The sequence below is a fragment of the Schistocerca gregaria genome, chromosome 10 (genome assembly GCF_023897955.1).
Source record: "Schistocerca gregaria isolate iqSchGreg1 chromosome 10, iqSchGreg1.2, whole genome shotgun sequence".
NCBI classification, from domain to species: domain Eukaryota; kingdom Metazoa; phylum Arthropoda; class Insecta; order Orthoptera; family Acrididae; genus Schistocerca; species Schistocerca gregaria.
The window spans coordinates 211,913,775-211,938,176 of NC_064929.1; the positions used below are offsets into that span (position 1 = coordinate 211,913,775).

General features: G+C 40.5%; 1 protein-coding gene across 3 annotated transcripts in view; it reads left to right on the top strand.

Annotated features, from left to right (window-relative positions):
- The first annotated feature begins 6,982 nt into the window (after positions 1 to 6,982).
- Positions 6,983 to 24,402, top strand: part of LOC126293345 (zinc phosphodiesterase ELAC protein 1-like) — a 73,437-nt gene continuing 56,017 nt past the window's right edge. The window contains exons 1-4 of one of the 3 annotated variants that reach the window (XM_049986538.1): positions 6,983 to 7,394; positions 8,084 to 8,199; positions 16,240 to 16,395; positions 21,693 to 21,835. In XM_049986538.1, coding sequence (XP_049842495.1) covers positions 7,280 to 7,394; positions 8,084 to 8,199; positions 16,240 to 16,395; positions 21,693 to 21,835 — 530 coding nt within the window. In that variant the 5' untranslated portion in view covers positions 6,983 to 7,279. Of the gene's footprint in view, positions 7,773 to 8,083; positions 8,200 to 16,239; positions 16,396 to 21,692; positions 21,836 to 24,402 lie in introns of all 3 variants that reach the window. The other 2 variants (XM_049986539.1, XM_049986540.1) reach the window with 2 other exon arrangements.

Here is a 24,402-nt window from a genome sequence, read left to right on the forward strand (position 1 = left end):
CAGACAATGAAACTTCTTAAAACTTATAAAGTCCGTCTTAAAAGAGCAAACTTGCCTGTCAAGTTCAACCTCTACATCTACATCTACATCTACATCCATACTCCGCAAGCCACCTGACGGTTTGTGGCGGAGGGTACCCTGAGTACCTCTATCGGTTCTCCCTTCCATTCCAGTCTCATATTGTTCGTGGAAAAAAGGATTGTCGGTATGCTTCTGTGTGGGCTCTAATCTCTCTGATTTTATCCTCATAGTCTCTTCGCGAGATATACGTAGGAGGGAGCAATATACTGTTTGACTCTTCGGTGAAGGTATGTTCTCGAAACTTTAACAAAAGCCCGTACAGAACTACTGAGCGTCTCTCCTGCATAGTCTTCCACTGGAGTTTATCTACCATCTCCGTAACGCTTTCACGATTACTAAATATACCTGTAACCAAGTGCGCTGCTCTCCGTTGGATCTTCTCAATCTCTTCTATCAACCCTATTTGGCACGGATCCCACTCTGCTGAGCAGTATTCAAGCAGTGGGCGAACAAGCATACTGTAACCTACTTCCTTTGATTTCGGATTGCATTTCCTTAGGATGCTTCCAATGAATCTCAGTCTGGCATCTGCTTTACCGACGATCAGCTTTACATGATCAATCCATTTTAGATCACTCCTAATGCGTACTCCCAGGTAATTTATGGAATTAACTGCTTCCAGTTGCTGACCTATTTTGTAGCTAAATGATAAGGGATCTATCTTTCTATGTATTCTCAGCACATTACACTTGTCTACATTGAGACTCAATTGCCATTCCCTGCACCATGCGTCAATTCGCTGCAGATACTCCTGCATTTCAGTACAATTTTCCATTGTTACAACCTCTCAGTACACCACAGCATCATCTGCAAAAAACCTCGGTGAACTTCTGATGTCATCCACAAGGTCATTTATGTATATTGTGAATAGCAATGGTCCTATGACACTCCCCTGCGGCACACCTAAAATCACTCTTACTTCGGAAGACTTCTCTCCATTCAGAATGACATGCTGCGTTTGTTATCTAGGAACTCCTCAATCCAATCACACAATTGCTCTGATAGTCCATATGTTCTTACTTTGTTCATTAAACAACTGTGGGAAACTGTGTCAAACGCCTTGCGGAAGTCAAGAAACACGGCATCTACCTGTGAACCCGTGTCTATGGCCTTCTGAGTCTCGTGGACGAATAGTGAGAGCTGGGTTTCACACGACCGTCTTTTCCGAAACCCATGCTGATTCCTACAGAGTAGACTTCTAGTCTCCAGAGAAGTCATTATACTCGAACATACGTCCCTTCTTGAAAACGAGGATGACCTGTGCCCTTTTCCAATCCTTTGGAACGCTTCGCTCTTCTAGAGACCTACGGTACACCGCTGCAAGAAGGGGGGCAAGTTCCTTCGCGTACTCTGTGTAAAATTGAACTGGTATCCCATCAGGTCCAGCGGCCTTTCCTCTTTTAGGTGATTTTAATTGTTTCTCTATCCCTCTGTCGTCTATTTCTATATCTACCATTTTGTCATCTGTGCGACGATCTAGAGAAGGAACTACAGTTCGGTCTTCCTCTGTGAAACAGCTTTGGAAAAAGACATTTAGTATTTCGGCCTTTAGTCTGTCATCCTCTGTTTCACTACCATTTTGGTCAGAGAGTGTGTGGACATTTTGTTTTGGTCCACCTACCGCTTTGACATAAGACCAAAATTTCTTAGGATTTTCTGCCAAGTCAGTACATAGAACTTTACTTTCGAATTCATTGAACGCCTCTCACATAGCCCTCCTCACACTACATTTCGCTTCGCGTAATTTTTGTTTGTCTGTAAGGCTTTGGCTATGTTTATGTTTGCTGTGAAGTTCCCTTTGCTTCCGCAGCAGTTTTCTAACTTGGTTGTTGTACCACGGTGGCCCTTTTCCATCTCTTACGATCTTGCTTGGCACATACTCATCTAACACATATTGTACGATGGTTTTGAACTTTGTCCACTGATCCTCAACACTATCTGAACTCTGCTTTTTGTCACTTTTGCTAAACAGAAAAATCTTCCTACCTTTTTTAATATTTCTATTTACGGCTGAAGTCATCGATACAGTAACTGCTTTATGATCGCTGATGCCCTGTTCTGCATTAACTGATTCAAATAGTTCGGGTCTGTTTGTCACCAGAAGGTCTAATATGTTATCGCCACGAGTCGATTCTCTGTTTAACTGCTCAAGGTAGTTTTCAGATAAAGCACTTAAAAATATTTCACTGGATTCTTTATCCCTGCCGCCCATTATGATTGTTTGAGTCTCCCAGTCTATATTCGGCAAATTAAAATCTCCACCCAGAACTATAACATGGTGGGGAAATCTACTTGAAATATGTTCCAAATTATTCTTCAGGTGCTCAGCCACAACAGCTGCTGAGCCCAGGGGCCTATAGAGACATCCAATTACCATGCCTGACCCTGCTTTAACCGTGACCTTCACCCAAATCATTTCACAATTCGGATCTCCGTGAATTTCTTTCGATACTATTGCACTTCTTATCGCTATAAACACGCCTCCCCCTTCACTGTCCAGCCTGTCTCTGTGGTATACATTCCAATCTGAGTTTAGGATTTCATTACTGTTTACGTCTGGTTTCAGCCAACTTTCTGTCCCTAGTACTATATAGGCGTTGTGACCGTTTATTAATGAGAGCAGTTCTGGGACCTTTCTATAGACGCTCCTGCAGTTTACTATTAGCACATTAATATTGTTATTCCTTGTTGCATTTTGCCTACTCCTGCCTTGCCGCGTCTCAGGAGGCGTCTTGTCGGGCCTAGGAAGGGAATTCTCTAACCTAAAAATACCCCATGTGCACTCCACACGTACTCCGCTACCCTCGTAGCCGCTTCCGGCGTGTAGTGCACGCCTGACCTATTCAGGGTACCCTACATTTCTCCACCCGATAGCGGAGGTCGAGAAATTTGCACCCCAGATCTCCGCAGAATCGTCTGAGCCTCTGGTTTAAGCCTTCCACTCGGCTCCAAACCAGAGGACCGCGATCGGTTCTGGGAACGATATTACAAATAGTTAGCTCTGATTCCACCCCACGAGCGTGGCTTTCCGCCTTCACCAATTCAGCCAACCGTCTGTACGAACTGAGGATGACCTCTGAACCCAGACGGCAGGAGTCATTGGTGCCGACATGAGCAACAATTTGCAGTCGGGTACAGCAAGTGCTCTCTATCGGCGCCGGCAGGGCCTACTCCACATCTCGGATGAGACCCCCCGGCAAGCAGACAGAGTGAACACTAGCCTTCTTCCCCGACCTTTCCGCTATTTCCCTAAGGGGCTCCATCACCCGCCTAACGTTGGAGCTCCCAATAACTAATAAACCCCTCCCCCGTGTGCCTGCTCGTACCTTGCTGAAGGAGTAGCCACATGTCCACTCACAGGCAGGGCGGGCGATGCCACATGGCCAGCCTCCACATTTACCCTCCACCTCGTGCGCCGCGAACGCCACTGAACCCGCCACTCCCCTTGGGGTGAGGGGGGCCAACCGCACCCGGTACCCGCGAAGATGTCTCGACAGCAGGGACAGTGGGTGAAGCATGTAACAACTGGGGTGTACCTTGCGACGCACCAGACTCCCCACTGCCGGTACACTCCAAGGCAGCAGCCTGAAGATGGCTGACTGTGGCCATCAACACGCTCAGCTGTTCACAGAGAGTGGCGAGCTCCTCCTGCGTCCGTACACAGCATTCACACATCCTATCCATCCTAAGGAATCAATTTACTGAAGAGACTTAATCAACTTTTTACTAGACTGCTAATTCACTAAAGGCGGCTGATTATTGGCTAAACTGTGATTGCTAACCACTTCTTGTAGAAAACAATGAAATTAGCACTACCTGTCTAGCCACGGATGTGACAAACAAGCTGTACACATTCTATGAAGGCTTCTCAATTTAACCTCAATTCTGAAGCATACTCCTTTCGTTTATGCTGTGTTTTTGCACTAGGGGGAATGGCTACAAATGCAGATAAAGCATTTCTAACATATCCTCTGGCACTATGTTTAAAGAGGAAGAAGGAAACAAAACGCCAGTCCAGGTAATAGTTTAAAATAAGAAATATACAACTGGAAACCTGTCCAAGGAAATGTTTCCATCCACATGATAATTACATCAACTTTCTGCAGATCAACAGTAAAACGTTTAATTACTTGTTCAGCGTTATTTCACCTGCAAATTGAAAAAGTAGACACACATATGCGAAAATTTATTCTCTTCTGGTCCAATGACAAGGCAGTGTACCACAACATGGCAATATATAGCCTACATCGTCAGTGAAAGAACTGGAGAACTTCGATGTCTTTTATTTCATTCCACTCTGCTTGTATGTCACTGCATGGGTGAAACATTGACTTTCTTCATGATCTCTTCATGACAAATATATGGCTGAGAAAGTCGCAGTAGCTCTAGCATTTTGGTAATTGCCTGTAATATTTTGTTTTTTATGCTTGATAATAGTTTTCCTAGTAGTGGAACTTCACGATACAGTGAGATAAATTGTAATACAACAATTTTTCACTGCACATATGTGGCGAAACAAAAAGACAAACAACGTCCGCCATTTCGTCAAAAATTTCTCTCACACACTTCAAACATAATCTATGCTTGAATAACAATTAAAACGACACCGTGCACGGTCAAGTATTTGGCAAGCATAGTTAAGTATGACAAAATGTTTGATCATTTACAGGGGCTTTATTATGGACTATAATGTGGGTTCACACATGCAAGTAATGTGGCACCACACCTCGTGGCTTTCTGTAATGGCATCGTGAGCTACGGTTTACATATGATGCCACAAATCCTACGAATTTACACAGCCTTCAATACGGCGTTAACTGAAATGATATTGGCAGGTATGGATGTTATAGCGCAGGTTATAGCATTATGTGGCAAGGAAAACAAAAACCCCAATGTTATATCCGAAAATGGATGCTCACAAATCATGAAGTTTGTACGACCTGATTTTCTGAAAACATTTATTAAATTTGTAAATCAAACATAGGTTGTTATTCTTGTAGTACCAGACGCTGCGAAAGTGTACTTCCTGACCACTGCTTTCTCTTTTTCGGTATTGAAATGAAAACAAACTGAAATCGAATAGAGTACAGCAACGATTATTCCATAACAACTGCGACAGAATACTTGTGTTTCGAAATATAGACACCAGGGAGCAGTAGTGAAAGTGAAGTGTGCGACAAAGCACAACCAACTTGAATTTAAGTTGCGTCTCTGACGTTGCAGCACTTAAAACTGGGTGTCCACACATGCAACTGCAGTATGCCACTAGCTGTGGCGACACTTCTGTTGCGTGTGTGAACCAGGCTTAAGACGCTATTCGTTATAGATACACCTTAATTTTTAAGCAATTGTTTTAGAAATAACGTTTTCTCCTTTTTATTATTGGATTGCGAAGCCAGACAAGAATAGTTCTTAGTTTATGAAACCGAACTGACATTCAAAATCCCTGAAAACCGTCATCTTCTAGTTTTCGCCATTTTGCATTCAGTTATGTATTTGCACATATAGTCTTCCTCCTTTTTTTCAGTTCTTCTTTATTAGCCGCCAACTGCAAATGGCTTTTTTTGTTGGTTGGGTGCAGAAATGCTGCTTGGGTTGCTCTGTTTCAATATTGTTATGCATATGCTATTACTTTCAATTTACAGCCCATATCATATGAATGAATTTTATTTTTTTCCGTTACGAAACTAGCTAACAAAAATATTGTACTGTTATCTATTACACAATCACTTTCAGTTCAAGTTCACTGACACTGTAGACTACAGTAACGCATCATAGGTTAGACAGCGTTCAGGGTTTGTGATGGCGGGGCAGGAGGGAGACACCGTTAGCAAGGTTGCGAATCCCCACAACTCGGAATAAAAAGCAGAAAAAATTGACATATTTGGAAAAAGAATTAAGTGGTAATTTTGTCTCCGTCATCTATAAAGTACTGTGCAAAAGAAAAAAAATTACAAGCTAGTTGCTTTAGGAGACTTCTTTTCCAAACAAATAAGAATGTCTCCAATTAAAATAGGCTACATGTGAAGACGAAGTGTATTCTGGTACAGGAGTGTTCCTGCTACTGTTTCTATCGTTATTTCAGTTATTGTCGAGCGCAAAGGAAGAAGTTTCTAGTAGTGAATTACAATATGTTGTGCAAATTAAAATAAAGTTCGCACAACCAGCACACTTTTACCATTGTGGAGCATTTTGCTGAGTACTTTTCGTAATACATATGGAAATGACGAGTATGAAGTGTATCGGTTCTCACTTTCAAAGAAAGGAATGGCACCAATAGTTGCCAAAATTTCTGTGAATGTACAAACTGAAGACACTCGGTTGCTGCTGTAATTCGTATGCAAGAATGGCCACAACAGTCACAATGTTATTCCGTATTTACAATCTTTCCACGGTTTCAGTAATATTATATTTATTGCTCCAGTGAGTAAAGAATGTTTAATTTTGCATAAGTAACTGGACGACATTTCGTTATGTATATGGTATTCAATTGAATAAACAGATCAATTAAAACCAAGTCAATAAACATGGCAAACTGAATAAGATCAGACAAGATGCGATTTATTCACCGGTGTGAAACTTATATGTACGTTTCCATTTATTAATGCTAATGAGGCACACACAATGATTGTGTTTGTGCAAGCAGCATTTCTGAAATGAACGTGTCCTGGTTAGCCACACCTTCATGTTTGGAAGGAATTAGTTACCAAACAACCACTGAGTTAAGAGACCAAATATACCAATTGTGAGCTTTGTGTTACAGGAAGCTCGCAGCCCTCAGAACTCGATACGACCACGAAAGTCAATAGATATCCCTGTCGTCAAAACTGGACAGGTACACGTTATAGTGACGTCACAGAGAAGTGTAACGAGGTGACTCTAGCGTCTCCCGTGCTAAGATGTTGATACCATGTTTGCATGTTACTATGTCGATAGTCGTAAAGCAACTAGTGGAGAATATACTTGCTGTGCAGTGACAGTTTTGTCACGGGCTTGTTTGCGGGTCGGCAGACTATTATCACGCGCCTGCTATGTCGTAACATGCGAGCATCTACGTAAATATCCACTGCCTGGACAAGACTAATGAAACAGTCGCGGCGACAATAATCATCCGTGCGCGCCAGCCCTTATGATTTGTTTGTTCATATGTACTTGGTGCCTACATGTATGAGCAATTTCCCTGAAACCTGCAGTTTCCATGCGTGCAATGCCCACGCGAAACTATCTCTCTGCGCAGACATGGTGTGCACTTATATTTACGAAGACTGATCTTTGCGATTGGACGGGTCTTTACAATTGTATCGATGCAATAGGTAAATAGTGGCCTCTTACATCCGGGCTCAAAGATTTCATAGTTCAGGTCAATATCTTTAAGATGTGTAGTGTACGTCAACACAACTAGTTCTTGTTTTCATTTAAAATTCCGTCATTCACTTGCACCTCTGTGCGTGAGGGAGCCATTTTGTAAACAGTTGACATACTGTGCAGAAGTGGAATAACTTGGCTCATCGGCATCTTTGATAGTACCAGGTAGTGGCATGTGTGTTTGTTTATTGTGTCTGTGTCACGGGTACTGGTAGTATGGGAACAGTGTGAGAAATAACGTGTCATGGAACTAATATTTTTAGGGACAGCGTCGTGTTATCCAACAGCAGACAGAAGCGTTTCTTGTACCCTTTTACGGTTTGAAGGTACGTTGAAAGTGCTAATTCAACGGATCAATCTAATTGTTTCTCAAATCCATCTCGATATGATAGATAACATTCCATCAACTCTTCTTACAGTGTCAGACACGGGAAGAACTGTGATATTGCAACTAATTCAGTTGAAAAATATTTGACAACAGAAAAGTCTAGAATCTTCAATAATTCACATATTTCCATATTTCCCATACTCACGCACTTCAGCAACCCCGCATAGGATAAATCATAATTATCAAATTTGCCTTGCAGATTGTTTATATGTAAATACAACTTTATTTTATCTGTTTCCTAAATTGCAGATGGTAGAATCTGGATGTTTGATTGTGGAGAAGGGTCTCAAGTTCAGTTACAGAAGAGCACAGCAAAGCCAGGACGTATAGAGAAGATATTCATAACTCATCTTCATGGAGATCACGTATGTTGACATTAACAAAACAAAAAACTTTAGATGAACATTCATTACTTAATAACAAATGTGTATTAATGAGCAACTGAATTACACACACATTTCTCGTCATGTGTGGAAATCCTAATTCCCTTTTGTTGATGAGATTCACAACTTCATGGGCGCTAAAAAAGACATAGAAAGCACTGGATAGCAGCGTGTTGAACTCAAATATTGTTGACTGGACATGCACAGATGGTTCTAAGTATAATAGAGCTTGGGTGATTCGGTGGTCCCGGTAAGAACCATCATTACTGCAAATTATCCATTCAGTCACCGTATGACAATGCATGAGTAATGGTTGATGAATTTTCTTTGCTGGTATACAGATTTTTAGCAAGACACTATTGGCAAATAAACTGTGTAGGTAGCATATCATGAGATATGTCACCTTCCTGTGCACTGGAATGAATGATGGTAAATGTTGCAGGGAATTAAGCTCATCATGCTTCAGTGTCCCCATGTAAGAGTACAGGCATCAGGCTGAACTCTGCCCAGTTTTCCATTGCCTTGTCTCTGCTGTTGTCAGTGTGTCATGTTGTATTGAAGTTCCACTAAATATTCATATCTCACCATCCTTTTTATATTCAGAAGTTTCGTCAGACACCTGCTCTGTTCTGCAAAGAAGCATAGCATTTGGATGACAGAAAAATTCCACCTTTGCTGAATATGCTCTGAATGAATGTCATTCATATTGTGTGAAATGTGATGTTCTCCATTAAGGCACTACAAGCAGAAAACTAACAACTTGAAATTGTGGCCATTAATAAACACCAGTCAAAGAATTCGGAACTGGTTCTTAGTGACTAAACACAGTTCCTTTTCTCACCCCCTATAAAGTAGCGGAAGCAGGTCATTATTTCTCTGTCCAATAGGTACTTAGCTTGTTATAACCGATCCATTTCCCCATTCCATAGACTTATTTCTCCCATCCTGTGTCCTTTTGGTATGTTCATACATTCACCAGTTTGTCCATATGAGATAATAGCATGGGCCATTACTCACTTGTACAACATATTTGGCCTACACATTCATATAATATTAATATTTGAATATACTGTAATACATTCAGTCTCTTCGTGTATTACATTGTGCTTATGCTTTGTACCAATGTAGTCACAAAATGTCTCGTATTGTTGCAGAACAATGTTTGTACAGCTATGAATTCCTGCTGAAGTTGTTTGGATTATCTGTTTAGTACTGAGTTATCTTATGACAGAAGCCGGAAGTCAGTTCATAAGAAACTATTAAATAAATATTATGAAACATTAATACTGTTTATTCAAGTTATCACTAAAACTATCTTGCAAAAAAGGGTAGAATTTTAAAGATACCAAGTGGTGGTGGCATTTTGTTTTCAAATTTCTTGAAAATGCCATAGCGAGAATTGACAGATTCACTGAAGTGTCTAATACTGCTTTGCATACTGTCAACCAGTTCTGCACTTCAAGCTACACTACAGATCAGTGTATCCATACGGTGTACATTCCACAAAATGATAGATGCAAAAGTTCTCAGTGTTCATTCTTTTCCTGCCTGTATACATATGATGTCAAGTGCTGTGTTACCATTACATTACGGGATGAAGCTAACATCTGCTGTCAGCAGGTTCAGTTGACTCGGTATGTTATACTGTTCAGGAAACTAAGAATGTGTAGCAACAAGCAAGGCACAGTTAGTGTAATGAACTTTCTGAAGAGCTGAGACTGGCAGTAGTGTTTCATTGTGAGACTGCCAATAATACATACGCAAGTTTGAGCTCCTTTTTTGTTTCAAAACATAAGATTTCTGCAAATGTTCATGAAACTGCAAACTAAATTAAGACGTTCTTTTGTCAGTTATTTGAGGATTAATGACTTTGTATTATGTGGCAATATCTTCTGCCACATTTAAAAGAGAATATTATTTCCCAATTCAAATATTGGGGACTTTCTTAGCACTTTACAAAGTCTCTACATTTTGTAATTGAGCTATCACACAGACGGACAAACTAAAGACCCGAAATACTTTTCTTTGAAGTTACCTTCTCTGAATTGAAGTGTGCTTCCTTTGTCCTTGAAAGACATAATGAAAACAAACACGCAGCAAAAAGTACTATGAAAGACTTGCGTGCACTATAATTGGACTTATTGTATGGGATATGGCTGCTAAACAGTGTATAATGTTACAAGGTCATGCTTTCTTCTGGGAGTGCTAGTTCTGCAAGACCTGCAGGAGAGCTCGTGTGAAGTTTGGAAGGTAGGAGATTAGGTGCTGGCGGAATAAAAGCTGTTGTGCTTGGGTAGCTCAGATGGTAAGCACTTGCTCGCAAAAGGCAAGACTTGGTCCCGCATACCTTTTAAGAGAAAAAACAGGTTTATGCCAAATGCAGGCAAGGGTTGGTGAAAACATGAAGCGTATGTTGGAAGTTGAACAGTCCAAGGCACAGTGTGAACGTTTCGGTGTTCGTGATTCTGAGATGTAAGTCCCCTCAGAAGGCAGAGAGATCATGCAATCAGTCAACTTACGTACTTACTTACTTGAGTGTCAATTTTTGGAGGTACTGAAGTGGAACAGTCAGATAGCCTCTGTTGTAGGTAAAGGAGGTGGCAGATTTAAATTCGTAGGGAGACTACTGGACAATAGAAACTAGTCTACAAAGGAGGTTGTGTACAAACCTCTCCTGTTCATGCACTTGCATACAGAGTAATACCAAGGTAACCTGGAAATTAAGTTCTGTTGTTGTCTTCAGTCCTGAGACTGGTTTGATGCAGCTCTCCATGCTACTCTATCCTGTGCAAGCTTATTCATCTCCCAGAACCCACAGCAACCCACATCCTTCTGAATCTGCTTAGTGTAGTCATCTCTTGGTCTCCCTCTACGATTTTTACCCTCTACGCTGCCCTCCAATACTAAATTGGTGATCCCTTGATGCCTTAGAACATGTCCTACCAACCGATCCCTTCTTCTGGGCAAGTTGTGCCACAAACTTCTCTTCTCCCCAATCCTATTCAATACTTCCTCATTAGTTGTGTGATCTACCCATCTAATCTTCAGCATTCTTCTATAGCACCACATTTCGAAAGCTTCTATTCTCTTCTGGTCCAAACTATTTATCGTCCATGTTTCACTTCCATACATGGCTACACTCCATACAAATACTTTCAGAAATGACTTCCTGACACTTAAATCTAGACTCGATGTTAACAAATTTCTCTTCTTCAGAAACGCTTTCCTTGCCATTGCCAGTCTACATTTTATATCCTCTCTACTTTGACCATAATCAGTTATTTTGCTCCCCAAATAGCAAAACTCATTTACTGCTTTAAGTGTCTCATTTCCTAATCTAATTCCCTCAGCATCACCCGACTTAATTCGACTACGTTCCATTATCCTTGTTTTGCTTTTGTTGATGTTCATCTTATATAGTCCTCTCAAGACACTGTCCATTCCGTTCTACTGCTCTTCAAAGTCCTTTGCTGTCTGACAGAATTACAATGTCATCGGCAAACCTCAAAGTTTTTATTTCTTCTCCATGGGTTTTAATACCTACTCCAAACTTTTCTTTTCTTTTGTTTCCTTTACTGCTTGCTCAACATACAGATTGAATAACATCGGGGAGAGACTACAACCCTGTCTCACTCCCTTCCCAACCACTGCTTCCCTTTCATGTCCCTCGACTCTTATAACTGCCATCTGGTTTCTGTACAAATTGCAAATAGCCTGTCGCTCCCTATATTTTACCCCTGCAACCTTCAGAATTTGAAAAAGAGTATTCCAGTCAACATTGTCAAAAGCTTTCTCCAAGTCTACAAATGCTAGAAACATAAGTTTCCCTTTCCTTAATCTTTCTTCTAAGATAAGTCGTAAGGTCAGTATTGCCTCACGTGTTTCAGCATTTCTACGGAATTCAAACTGATCCTCCCCGAGGTCCGCTTCTACCAGTTTTTCCATTCGTCTGTAAAGAATTTGCATTACTATTTTGCAGCTGTGACTTATTAAACTGATAGTTCGGTAATTTTTCACATCTGTCATCACCTGGTTTCTTTGGGATTGGAATTATTATATTCTTCTTGAAGTCTGAGGGTATTTTGCCTGTCTCATACATCTTCCTCACCAGAGTTTTGTCATGACTGGCTCGCCCAAGGCCGTCAGTAGTTCCAATGGAATGTTGTCTACTCCTTGTTTCGACTCAGGTCTTTCAGTGCTCTGTCAAACTCTTCACGCAGTATCGTATCTCCCATTTCGTCTTCATCTACATCCTCTTCCATTTCCATAATATTGTCCTCAAGAACATTACCCCTGTATAGACCCTCTGTATACTCCTTCCACCTTTCTGCTTTTCCTTCTTTGCTTAGAACTGGGTTGCCATCTGAGCTCCTTATATTCATTTCTCCAAAGGTCTCTTCAATTTTCCTGTAGGCAGTATCTATCTTACCCCTAGTGAGATAAGCCTCTACATCCTTACATTTGTCCTCTAGCCATCCCTGCTTAGACATTTTGCACTTCCTGTCGATCTCATATTTGAGACATTTGTATTCCTTTTTGCCTGCTTCATTTAATGCATTTTATATTTTCTCCTTTCATCAATTAAATTCAATATTTCTTCTGTTACCCAAGGATTTCTAGTAGCCCTCGTCTTTTTACCTACTTGATCCTATGCTGCTTTCACTACTTCATCCCTCAAAGCTACCCATTCTTCTTCTACTGTATTTCTTTTCCCCATTCCTGTCAATTGCTCCCTTATGCTCTCCCTGAAACTCTGTACAACCTCTGGTTCTTTTAGTTTATCCAGGAGCCATCTCCTTAAATTCCCACCTTTTTGCAGTTTTTTCAGTTTTAATCTACAGGTCATAACCAATAGATTGTGGCCAGAGTCCACATCTGCCCCTGGAAATGTTTTATAATTTAAGAACTGGTTCCTAAATCTGTCTTACCATTATATAATCTATCTGATACCTTTTAGTATCTCCAGGGTTCTTCCATGTATACACCCTTTTTTTATGATTCTTGAACCAAGTGTTACCTATGATTAAGTTGTGCTCTGTGCAAAATTCTACCAGGCGGCTTTCTCTTTGATTTCTTTGCCCCAGTCCATAATCACCTACTACGTTTCCTTCCCTCCCTTTTCCTACTACTGAATTCCAGTCACCCATGACTATTAAATTTTCATCTCCCTTCACTATCTGAATAATTTCTTTTATTTCATCATATATTTCTTCAATTTCCTCTTCATCTGCTGAGCTAGTTGGCATATAAACTTGTACTACTGTAGTAGGTGTGGGCTTCGTATCTATCTTGGCCACAATAATGCCTTCACTATGCTGTTTGTAGTAGCTTACCCACATTCCCATTGTCCTATTCATTATTAAACCTACTCCTGCATTACCCCTATTTGATTTTGTGTTTATAACCCTGTAGTCACCTGACCAGAAGTCTTGTTCCTCCTGCCACCAACTTTCAGTAATTCCCACTATATCTAACTTTAACCTATCCATTTCCCTTTTTAAATTTTCTAACCTATCTGCCCGATTAAGGGATCTGACATTCCACGCTCCAATCCGTAGAAAGCCAGTTTTCTTTCTGCTGATAACGACATCCTCTTGAGTAGTCCCCGCCCGGAGATCCGAATGGGGGACTATTTTACCCAAGAGGATGCCATCATCATTTAATCATACAGTAAAGCTTCATGTCCTTGGGAAAAATTGCGGCCGTAGTTTCCCCTTGCTTTCAGCCGTTTGCAGTACCAGCACAGCAAGGCCGTTTTGGTTAGTGTTAAAAGGCCAGATCAGTCAATCATCCAGACTGTTGCCCCTGCAACTACTGAAAAGGCTGCTGCCCCTCTTCAGGAACCACACGTTTGTCTGGCCTCTCAACAGGTACCCCTCCGTTGTGGTTGCACCTACGGTACGGCTATCTGTATCGCTGAGGCACGCAAGCCTCCCCACCAACGGCAAAGTCCATGTTTCATGCGGGGAGGATTAAGTTTTGAACAGTGTAAAATCCAGGATGGAATGTAACATTATTATGAAACGGGTAGTTGCTACTCACCATATAGTGGCTGGCACAGCAAAAAGACTGTTGGAAAGTGTGCTTTGTCAACAAGGCCTTTGTTGAAAAAAACACACACACACACACACACACACACACACACACACACACACACATGCACACTTATCATCTCTGCGCTGTGGTGAGTATGCTACTATCATTTTCAGAAATTGTTTTCCTATTTTTTTCTATTCCTTGAGGGTATTTTTGTTCTGTCATTGCAGCTGTAAAAATGCGTGACTTTTTTCACCAGACAGGTTTCGCTTTATTGAGGTAAAGCATCATCAGTGGTACGTAATTAAGTTAATTAACAGACCACTGATGATGCTCTACGCCAAAGTGAAGTGTGTCTGCTGAAAAAAGTGCATTTCATAGTTGTGATGGCAGAACAAAAATAACCCCCTCCCCTCTTCCAAGAATTGTAAAGCAACTATGGACAATATGGACACACAAATGAAAAGTTTTCCATTTATAGCATAATTTTAGGCCATTCTGATGTCAAACCTTTAACTTGGCTGACAGTGTTTGTTCCAGAAACAGTGATTGTGTAAAACTGCGCTTGCATTTTTTGCACATGATATAGTAAGTGCCATGCATAGACACAACCTGGTGGCATAGTATTACTAGACGTTTGAATAGGTGTGGATTTAGTACAAGTTTAATGTTTAGCCAAAAACCTAAGTTCACATAGGGTACTTAACAAAAGTTTCTCAATAATCAGAAACTTCATGACAGTCAAAATGGAGCAAGGTCACAGACAGACAGAACAGTTATCTGTTGGGGTCAGTGAATGTAGGATAGAGCCATTACTATTACACAGTGAAGTCTCATTAGGTACCTCAGAATTATACAGGTTGTGTAACTTTATATAAGGCCAGTTCACACAACCAGTTAATTTTCATCTGCACCTCAGGGTCTAGTGGCTAGCGTTGCTGCCTCTAGATCACAAGGTCCTAAGTTAGATTTGCGGCTGGGTTGGGGATTCTCTCTGTCCAAGAACTGGGTGTGTTGTGTTGTCCTGATCATTTTATCATTCATGAATGTGGTGAGATTGGACTGTGTACAGATTGGGACTCTGTATGGGCTCTGATAAGAATGCAGTTGAGTGTGCCACAAAGCAGTCATCATCATCAGTTAGATTATCACAGTGATGGGAAGGTTGACAACCAAGTCTTAATATACAAAAACATAAAGCTGTGTGCTTTACAAAATATAAAAATGTAGTAGCCTTTGGCTTCCTAATTGATATTCATAATTAAGGGAGTGTGTGATTGAGAGGGTTGGGGGCAGTCATATATAACACCACTTGGGAGATACAAATTAAGTACACTCTTGCTCTTCTTATGTTTCTTTTTCATAGATGCATCCCATATCTTCATAGGGTTGATATGTAAATCTGGCATTTGACAGTACTAATGGTAGAGGGTGGTTGTATGCCATTCAGTGTTCACCAGGGAAGTGTGCTGGGACTCTTCTAATTAATGTTGTGTGTTAATTACTTGGCAGACAGTATTAATACTAACCTCAGACGTTTTGCAGATGACACAGTTGTCTATAATGAAGTACTGCATGAATGAAGCTGCACAAATGTTCAGTCAGATCTTGATAAGATTTCAAAGTGGATCAGAGGTAGACAACTTGCTTTAAATGTTCAGATATGTGACCATTTGCACTTCACAAGACAGAAAAAATGTAACATCCTTTGAGTACAGTATCCATGAGTTGCTTTTGGGACAAATCAGCTTGTAACATACCTGAGAGTAACAATTGTACAGGTGCCGAATCAAATGCTCACAGTGGCTCAGTTGCAGATAGAGAAAATAGTTATGCACTGATCCTGTTTGTTCTGTATGTAATAGATTTTTGTAAAATTCATGAGGGTTTATGTAGGAATAATATTTCCTTAACATAGAGACCAATTGGTTAAAACAGATGTACCATGTTTGAAGGGAAAAAAAGCATTAATTGTTTGTGTTTCAGTTGTTTGGTCTGCCTGGCCTGCTTTGCACTCTGTCAAACAACATGAGTGAGAGCAAGAATGATTTCTTGCTGGAGATTTTTGGCCCCCATGGATTGAGAAGATATGTAAGAGAATGCTTAAGTCTGTCAAGATCCATGTTGAATTTCAACTATGTGGTTAGTAAGTCAGGTTTCTTTCTTCCATTTTTGCAGTAATAATTTAAGTGTTTGAAATTTTTAAACCACATGCAGGTATGTTTTTCTTCAACTTTTGTCAGAGCTGTTCAACTATGAACCACATGTAACTGTTTCATATGATTTCTTATTCCAGTGGTGGCTCTTCTTTTTTCTTTTTCTCAATATTTTTGATTCATACATTTTGCTCTTTCCTCTATTTCTTGACCCGTGAAAGTGATTTTTATTTCCAGGTATAAGTATCTTCTTTAGTCTTGGAGCAGTTGCAGGTTGGTTGTGGTTGGGACCTCTTTCCTAGTCTTCTTGGTCTGTTATCCCCAGACTGTCCCTTTCTTCCAGTTTTTAGATTTGGTCTCATCTTTTATGCCTTTTAATGTGTGTGTTTAATGTTTACTATTTTATAATTTGACTCCCCTGACTGGATCCGTCCACTTTTACTAGACCCTCTTTCTTCGGTGTCTAACTCTTGAATCGTGTGGCTGATGACCTATCTGTTTGGTCCCATAACCCCTTTGTCAATCATTCTGTTTCTTGCCGATTGTTTTTCTATACTTTCCTTTTCTTCTTTCACTTGAAAATCCTCAGAGTTTTCAGTTTGCTCATTAAATCTTCTGATTTGGATATCTCCATCAGAAACTTTAGTTTTTTGTAGGTCCATTGATCCACTTAAATCATGGAGTATTTGAGCACTGACAATTATTCTTTCCTTCTTGTCCAATCCAGTAAGTCTCCCCTCACCCGAGGCTGTGTGCAAATTTGCTGAAATTTTTCACATTTCCTAAACTGGTCCTTCTCATTCATCCCTCTCTCCCTTTCTCTTCAACCCTTCTGCCAAGAGGAGCAGCCACTGGTTCCAAAACCTCATGCATGTCTACATCTTTTGTGTGTTTTCTCCTGCCGTCACATCGAGAACAGATTTTTATTGGTCCATATTGTATTTGGAGGCATTGATTGTTTTTTGTTGCAATATTTGTTTCGTTAGTCTGCTTTCCTCTGTTTTTCTTATGTGTCTGCAGAGAGTGCCTCATTTCTCTCTAAATTGTGTGTGGAAGATTTTGGATTTTGCTGTAGAGTTGTTTGTTGTCTTAGTACGTGTTTCTGATTTTCTTATGGTTTTGAACCGTGAATGTTTCGACAGAAACTGGCACCCGATATTAAGTATGGAGGATCAGCAGTGGAACCTGCCCAGCACAAATGTTTTGATAGTCAAGCGAAGCAACAGTGTGAATCAAAGACTTGTGAAATTCTGATTCTGCTAGAGATTCCCTTGTGTACCATGTGCCAATTCAATTGAATAAGTTAGCTGGTTGTTGTCTTATGAATATCAGCACTTGCTGGCTAAGGGTGTCAGACCCTTAATTCGTCATACAGTTCCCTTATTGCAGGCCTTTGAACTTTACATCTACAACTATATCTACATCCACACTCCACAAGTCTCTGGGTGCATGGCAGAGGGCACCCTGTACCACTATTAGTCTTTTCCTTTTCTGTTCCACTCGCAAATAAAGTGAGAGAGAAATGACTGCCTATATGTGTATGAGCCTGAATCTCTCTATTATTATTTTCATGGTCCTTATGTGAAATGTTCGTTGGTGGCAGTAGAATCATTCTGCGAGTCCAGCCTTGAATGCCGGTCCTCTAAATTTTCTCTGTAGTTCTTCTCAAAAGAACACTGCCTTCCCTACAGTGATTCCCATTTTAGTTCCTGTAGGTTCTCTGTAATGTTAGTGTCTTGTTTGAACATATCAGTAACAAATCTAGAAGCCCACCTTTGAATTACTTTGATGTCTTCTTGTAATCTGATGTAGTGCAGATCCCAAATGCTCATATATTACTCAAAAATGGGTCACATTAGTGACCTGTATATGTTCTCCTTTAGAGATGAACCACATTTTTGTAATAATCTCTCAATAAAATCCTTACATACTCGTTCCATGTCATATTGCTTCGTACTATATGTACAGAAAATAACTGCGTTCCTATCACACTTTACTGGGGCACTCCTGATGATACCTTGGTCTCTGATGAACACCTGGTGTCAACGACGTACTGAGTTCCGTTACTTAAGAAGTCTTCAAGCCTGTGTAAACCCAGCAGGCACAGAGCTAAGGTTTGGTTCTCCAGGTTGTGGAGTCAAGTTTGTTGCTGCCCTTAACCCCCCTCCCCCTCATCCCTCATACTCTCCTCTCTCCCAGCCTAGAAATATAACTTGTAGTCTGACACTTTTAGTGTGCCACTGATGCCTATGATTTTAATAAAAATAACAATAAAATATATAAAACATTTTAATTTGGCAATAGGCCGGCCAGTGTGGCTGAGCGGTTCTAGTCGCTACAATTTGGAACCATGCGACCGCTACGGTCGCAGGTTCAAATCCTGCCTTGGGCGTGGATGTGTGTGATGTCCTTAGGTTGGTTAGGTTTAAGTAGTTCAGTTCTAGGGGACTGACGACCTCAGATGTTAAGTCCCATAATGCTCAGAGCTATTTAAACCCATGTGGCAATAATAAATTGTTTAGCTAAAATAAAATATAATGTTTTATTATTATTATTATTATTATTATTATTATTATTATTATTATTATTCTCTTTGATCCAGAGTTGCAGTTCAGAGTATTTGAAAAGTATTTGTCACAGAATTGATGTGAAAAGTGTAATGTGGGGTAGGTTTCAAAACTTTGACATCACAATTTCCTTAATGTAAAAGTGAAATCTGCACCATTATCAGTATTTCACTTACCGGTAAGAGTGTGAGTGCAGACTGTAGCTGTGTGGAGGGTCTTTCTTGGCCTGTCTTGCCTGACTCGGTTTCCTGCAGTTTGCTGGTCTACCTGTGGCCTCTCGAACTGTCAGATTTGTTGGTGCCAGCAAGTATGGCCAGTCTGAGTGGATGCTTTTCGTGACTGGAATGTTCACTGAAGCTGGTCGGGATGCAAGCCTATAAGCATAAGGTAGCAACTGGAAAATAGCCTGTGTTAAGCAAAGCTTGTACTTCCTAGGATTCCTTGGTGTTTTTAAGACTTAGTTTTCATGCTAGTCTGCCTCCGTAGCCGAGTGGTTAATGTGACAGTTGATCGTGCAGGGAACTGAGTGGTTAATGTGACAGTTGATCGTGCAAGGAACTCGGGTTCAATGCTGAATACAGCCAGGGAATTTTTTCTGTGGCGGAAGGACTGTATAGATATATTAAAAACAAAGATTCCAAGACTTACCAAGCGGGAAAGTGCCGGTAGACAGGCACAATAAATAAAACACACACACACACACACACACACACACACACACACACACACACACACACACACACACACACACACACACACAGAATTTCTAGCTTTTCGCAAGCGACGGCTGCTTCTTCAGGAAAGAGGGAAGGAGAGGGAAAGACGAAAGGATGTGGGTTTTAAGAGAGAGGGTAAGGAGTCATTCCAATCCCGGGAGCGGAAAGACTTACCTTGGGGGGGGGGGGGGAAAAGGACAGGTGTACACTCGTGTGTGCACACACACACATCCATCTGCACATACACACACAAGCAGACATTTGTGGCAAAGAGTTCAGACAGAGATGTCAGTCGAGGGGGGAAGTACAGAGGCAAAGAAGTTGTTGAAAGACAGGTGAGGTATGAGCGATGGCAACTTGAAATTAGCGGAGGTTGAGGCCTGGCGGATATTGAGAAAAGAGGATATACTGAAGGGCAAGAGTTCTGACAGGTTGGTGCTAGTGGGAAGTATCCAGAGAACTCGGACGGTGTAACACTGTGCCAAGATGTGCTGGCTGTGCACCTAGGCATGTTTAGCCACAGGGTGATCTTCATTACCAACAAACACTGTCTGCCTGTGTCCATTCATGCGAATGGACAGTTTGTTGCTGGTCATTCCCACATAGAAAGGGTCACAGTGTAGGCAGGTCAGTTGGTAAATCACGTGGGTGCTTTCACACGTGGCTCTGCCTTTGATCGTGTACACCTTCCGGGTTACAGGACTAGAGTAGGTGGTGGTGGGAGGGTGCATAGCTAGAAATTGTGTGTGTGTGTGTGTGTGTGTGTGTGTGTGTGTGTGTGTGTGTGTGTGTGTGTGTGTGTGATATTATTGTGCCTGTCTACTGGCGCTTTCCCCCTTGGTAAGTCTTGGAATCTTTGTTTTTAATATATTTTCCCATGTGGAAGTTTTTTCTATTTTATTTACATCAAGGACTGTGTAGAGGCACATACAGCCTTGTGATGCCAGTTTAGGAGCTACCCGATGGAGAGCTAGGGGCTCTGAGGTCGGAGTGTCGACTACCGACCGGCCGCTGTGGCCGAGCGGTTGTAGATGCTTCAGTACAGGATCGCACTGCTGCTACGGTCCCAAGTTCGAATCCTGCCTCGGGCATGGATGTGTGTGATGTCCTTAGGTTAGTTAGGTTTAAGTAGTTCCAAGTTCTAGGGGACCCATGACCTTAGATGTTAAGTCCCATAGTGCTCAGAGCCATTTGAACCATTTTGTTGACTACGACCGGGAGTGCGGGATGCTGACCCTGTGCCACTCTGTAATGTATTCAATGATGACTGACTGACAGAATGACACGGTGCTCAGTCAACTATAGCACAGTCTTCGGGGCCTGACCGCGAGGATTTCTTCTGTCCTTTAATTTTCATACTGGTTTATTCACTGAAAGTTAGCTGTTAAATTTTAATATTGACACATGTAAAATGCAAAGATATTTACTGAACAGCTTTTGTTTGAGCAGGAGGGGAATATGAACTCCCATCATGAGTCCCCATTCTCTGAATTGACATCTGTTAGTCAGTGCCAACATTAGCAAAATGCTTACCATAAGCTGCTGAGCCTCTGACAAATTGCAACTGTATTAACACCACTTGCCGTTAGGAACTCAATGATGCCACATTGCTTCTGTCAGCCATGAAACTCTAAACCTCAGTATCTGCTCTGGCGAACTAGTGTACAGTTTGTGATAAGTAGCCTAGAATGAGAATGTCACGGGCATTTGGCAACAGGCGTATCCTTCCCCCACTAGGGTTGGAGTGATTGGCCCTTCTGTTAGGTACTCCTTACCTACCCTTCTTTCCTCCCTAAGGAAGAAACAAATAATTCCAAAAGTTAGATGAGGTTCTTATATTTTTGACAGTGCTAAGAATTTTTCCCACTGAAGGGGACTGATTAACAGTAGTTCTGTCTCATATTTTATATAGTTAAGTGAATTTTCCTTTTGATATTATTGACTTAAAGCACAACAAAGAAAAATTATCACATTAGTGTAAACCTGGATTGTTTTAGTAGGTTCACGAGTTGATGATAGCTCAACATCAATATCCTGACGATTGGCAAGATTGGAAAGTGGACAGCGATGACAACGGATGTCTACACCCGCAGGAGATTGGAGGTCGAAGTATAGTGTGTGATGACAGTGGTGTGTGGGAAGTGTAAGTCTGACACACATTTTGTTTTTCTCAAATCAAATTTTTATGTTCACAAATTTGAACATCTACATTTTCATGCTAATGAAGGCCATAGAAGCACAGTCTCTTCTGAGAGTACATTAAGCAAATATGCTTCTTGTATATATAGTAAGTGATCTTTGTTAATCCTGCCTTTTTATTTCTTGTGCTGACATTTCCATGAAAACTTTTATCCTGTAACACACATTTCTTTAGAAGTCAACTACCAGTTTTCACATATATGGCTTTAAAAATGCTTTAGTAGCATTTTAATAACCATTTATTTTCAAATAAATGTTAATGTCATCCAGTGTTTCATCTCCTTAGTGGCTGAATCTCTGACTGAGAAACCAAATACCAGTTTTCATAGTTTTAGCTTAAAAATTACTTTAATAGTTACATATTTTCAAAGAACCTTCCATTCCCTGCTTCACCCCCTTATAGATGGAATTTCAATCAATCCCACACTGATCTATGCTTACAGTATAAGATCCACAACCACCCCAAATTTCAAGTTTCTATTCTTAGCATTTTGGGTTTGGCAGTGATGAGTCAGTGAAACAGCCGGGCCCCATTTAACCCCTTTAAGCTCCCTTAAGCTGTTGATACGTGGACTGTGCTTTCTGTCAATGTTGTGTGTGCCAAGTTCACAGTGTTGCCGAATGCTCAGAAACAATGTGACATGTGCACACGGTACACTTGGCGCAACATGCGTGCAACAGCGTGCTCTAGTGGCAGTTGTGGGATGTTCCTAGTTCGTAAATCGGACTGTTTATGAAATGGGTGTTAGCTCTATTAAAATGCACATCTCCTCCACTGCCCATTTCCCAGTAGCGTAGTTCTATCTGTAGTATACATAAATAAAAACTTCAATATCCGTTGACGTGCTTTCAGACAAAAAGGAAAGTAGCATGTATAGTCAATAAGGACATTGGCTTATAAAAGTTCCATTACAAATAGTGATAGAAATTTACAATAGTTTTCTACATAGGGTAAATATTTCATCTTTCTCACTTGTAGTAAAACTGTAAGATCAGTCTTCCTTGATCACTGTTTATATTCAGTAGCAGAATCTTTAGAACATTTAAAAGAAAAAGGGGTAAAATATCTCACTACAAGTAGTGCAAGCTGTCCCGTGGATTAAGCCAGTCGAACAAGCTCGTGCCTTGAGAACAGGACGCGTATATTTACATAACATTGAATATTATAGTATATACATATGATAAACTACTCAAAGTATCACAGCCTATTAAAAATGCAAACATTAGAAAGAAAAAACTATTTAGTTGTACTGGGACAGGACCACCCATTACATCTCACTCCTTATTATGAATCTGTAATGCTACTCACTGCTGTAAAATGACCGCAACTCTGTGGAAGCCAATCTTACCATGTTAACATCTCATGATAGCTTTAATCGTAGCTATGTTACTAACTGAAATTTAATTGTAACAAATTGTACCAAGAACAATGTGTTTCTGATGGACTCTCAATGTGCTGTTGCCTTCAAATGCAGCACTCTCATAATACACAAGTTACAGTAATTCTTTTACCACAAATATGATATTACTCATCATTTCATTATGATTAATCATACAATTGATGATGGGTTGTGAGAGATTCTCAATTTGCTGGTTCTCAAAAATGGTGTATATATGTATGGACTTCAGCTGATTGCCAATATGGTGCCTCGCAACTCCATACTGAGAGGAGATGTTGTGCATGTGACATAGGTGATGTTCTGCCATCTCATTGGTTGATGTTCAGATGCATGTTCAGAATATCTGAAATGCTAGATGTTGCTCTGCACATTCGGAAGGATTCTCCAATGTGCTGTTCCATGTTAAGATGTCAGAAACTCGGCACACTCAACATTCGATGTTTGGATACACAGTTTGTGTGCAGAGAATTAGCTTTAAAAATCCTTTTGTAATGAAATATTTTTATAATCATTTCATCTCCCATTTCATCTGCTTAGGTGTTGAATTTCCAAAAGCATTGAAAAATGCAGGTTTTTAATTTGTAACTGAGAAGTCAAATACCAATTTTCATAGGCGGCTTTAAAAATGTCTTAGTGGTTCTATAATTTATTTTCAGGAAAGCATTCTTCCACTATTTCATCCCCATAGGGGTTAAATTTCCAGACATGCTGAAACACACATTTAATTACTCTGACTGAGAAACCAAATACCAATTTTTGTAGTCCTATTTTCAAAATTGTCTTGATAGGGACATATTTCCAAAAAGCATTTCATTCCCTAGAGTTTTGAAAAATTCCCTTGTATACAATGCTTACAGTATAAAATCAGCACTCTGGGAGATAAGTCAGTCAGTCAGGACATTGCCTTTTATGTGAACAGATATAAATGAATTTTGATAAAGAATTTCTTGTATCATCAGTCTGCACTTTGTATCCTCTCTACTTCAGCTATTAGCAATTATTTTTGTTTCCAAATAACAAAGCCGATATACTAGTTAGTGCCTCGTGCTATAATCAGATTCCTTCGGCATCACCTGATTCAGTTCAGCTACATTTCGTTAGCCTTCTTTTA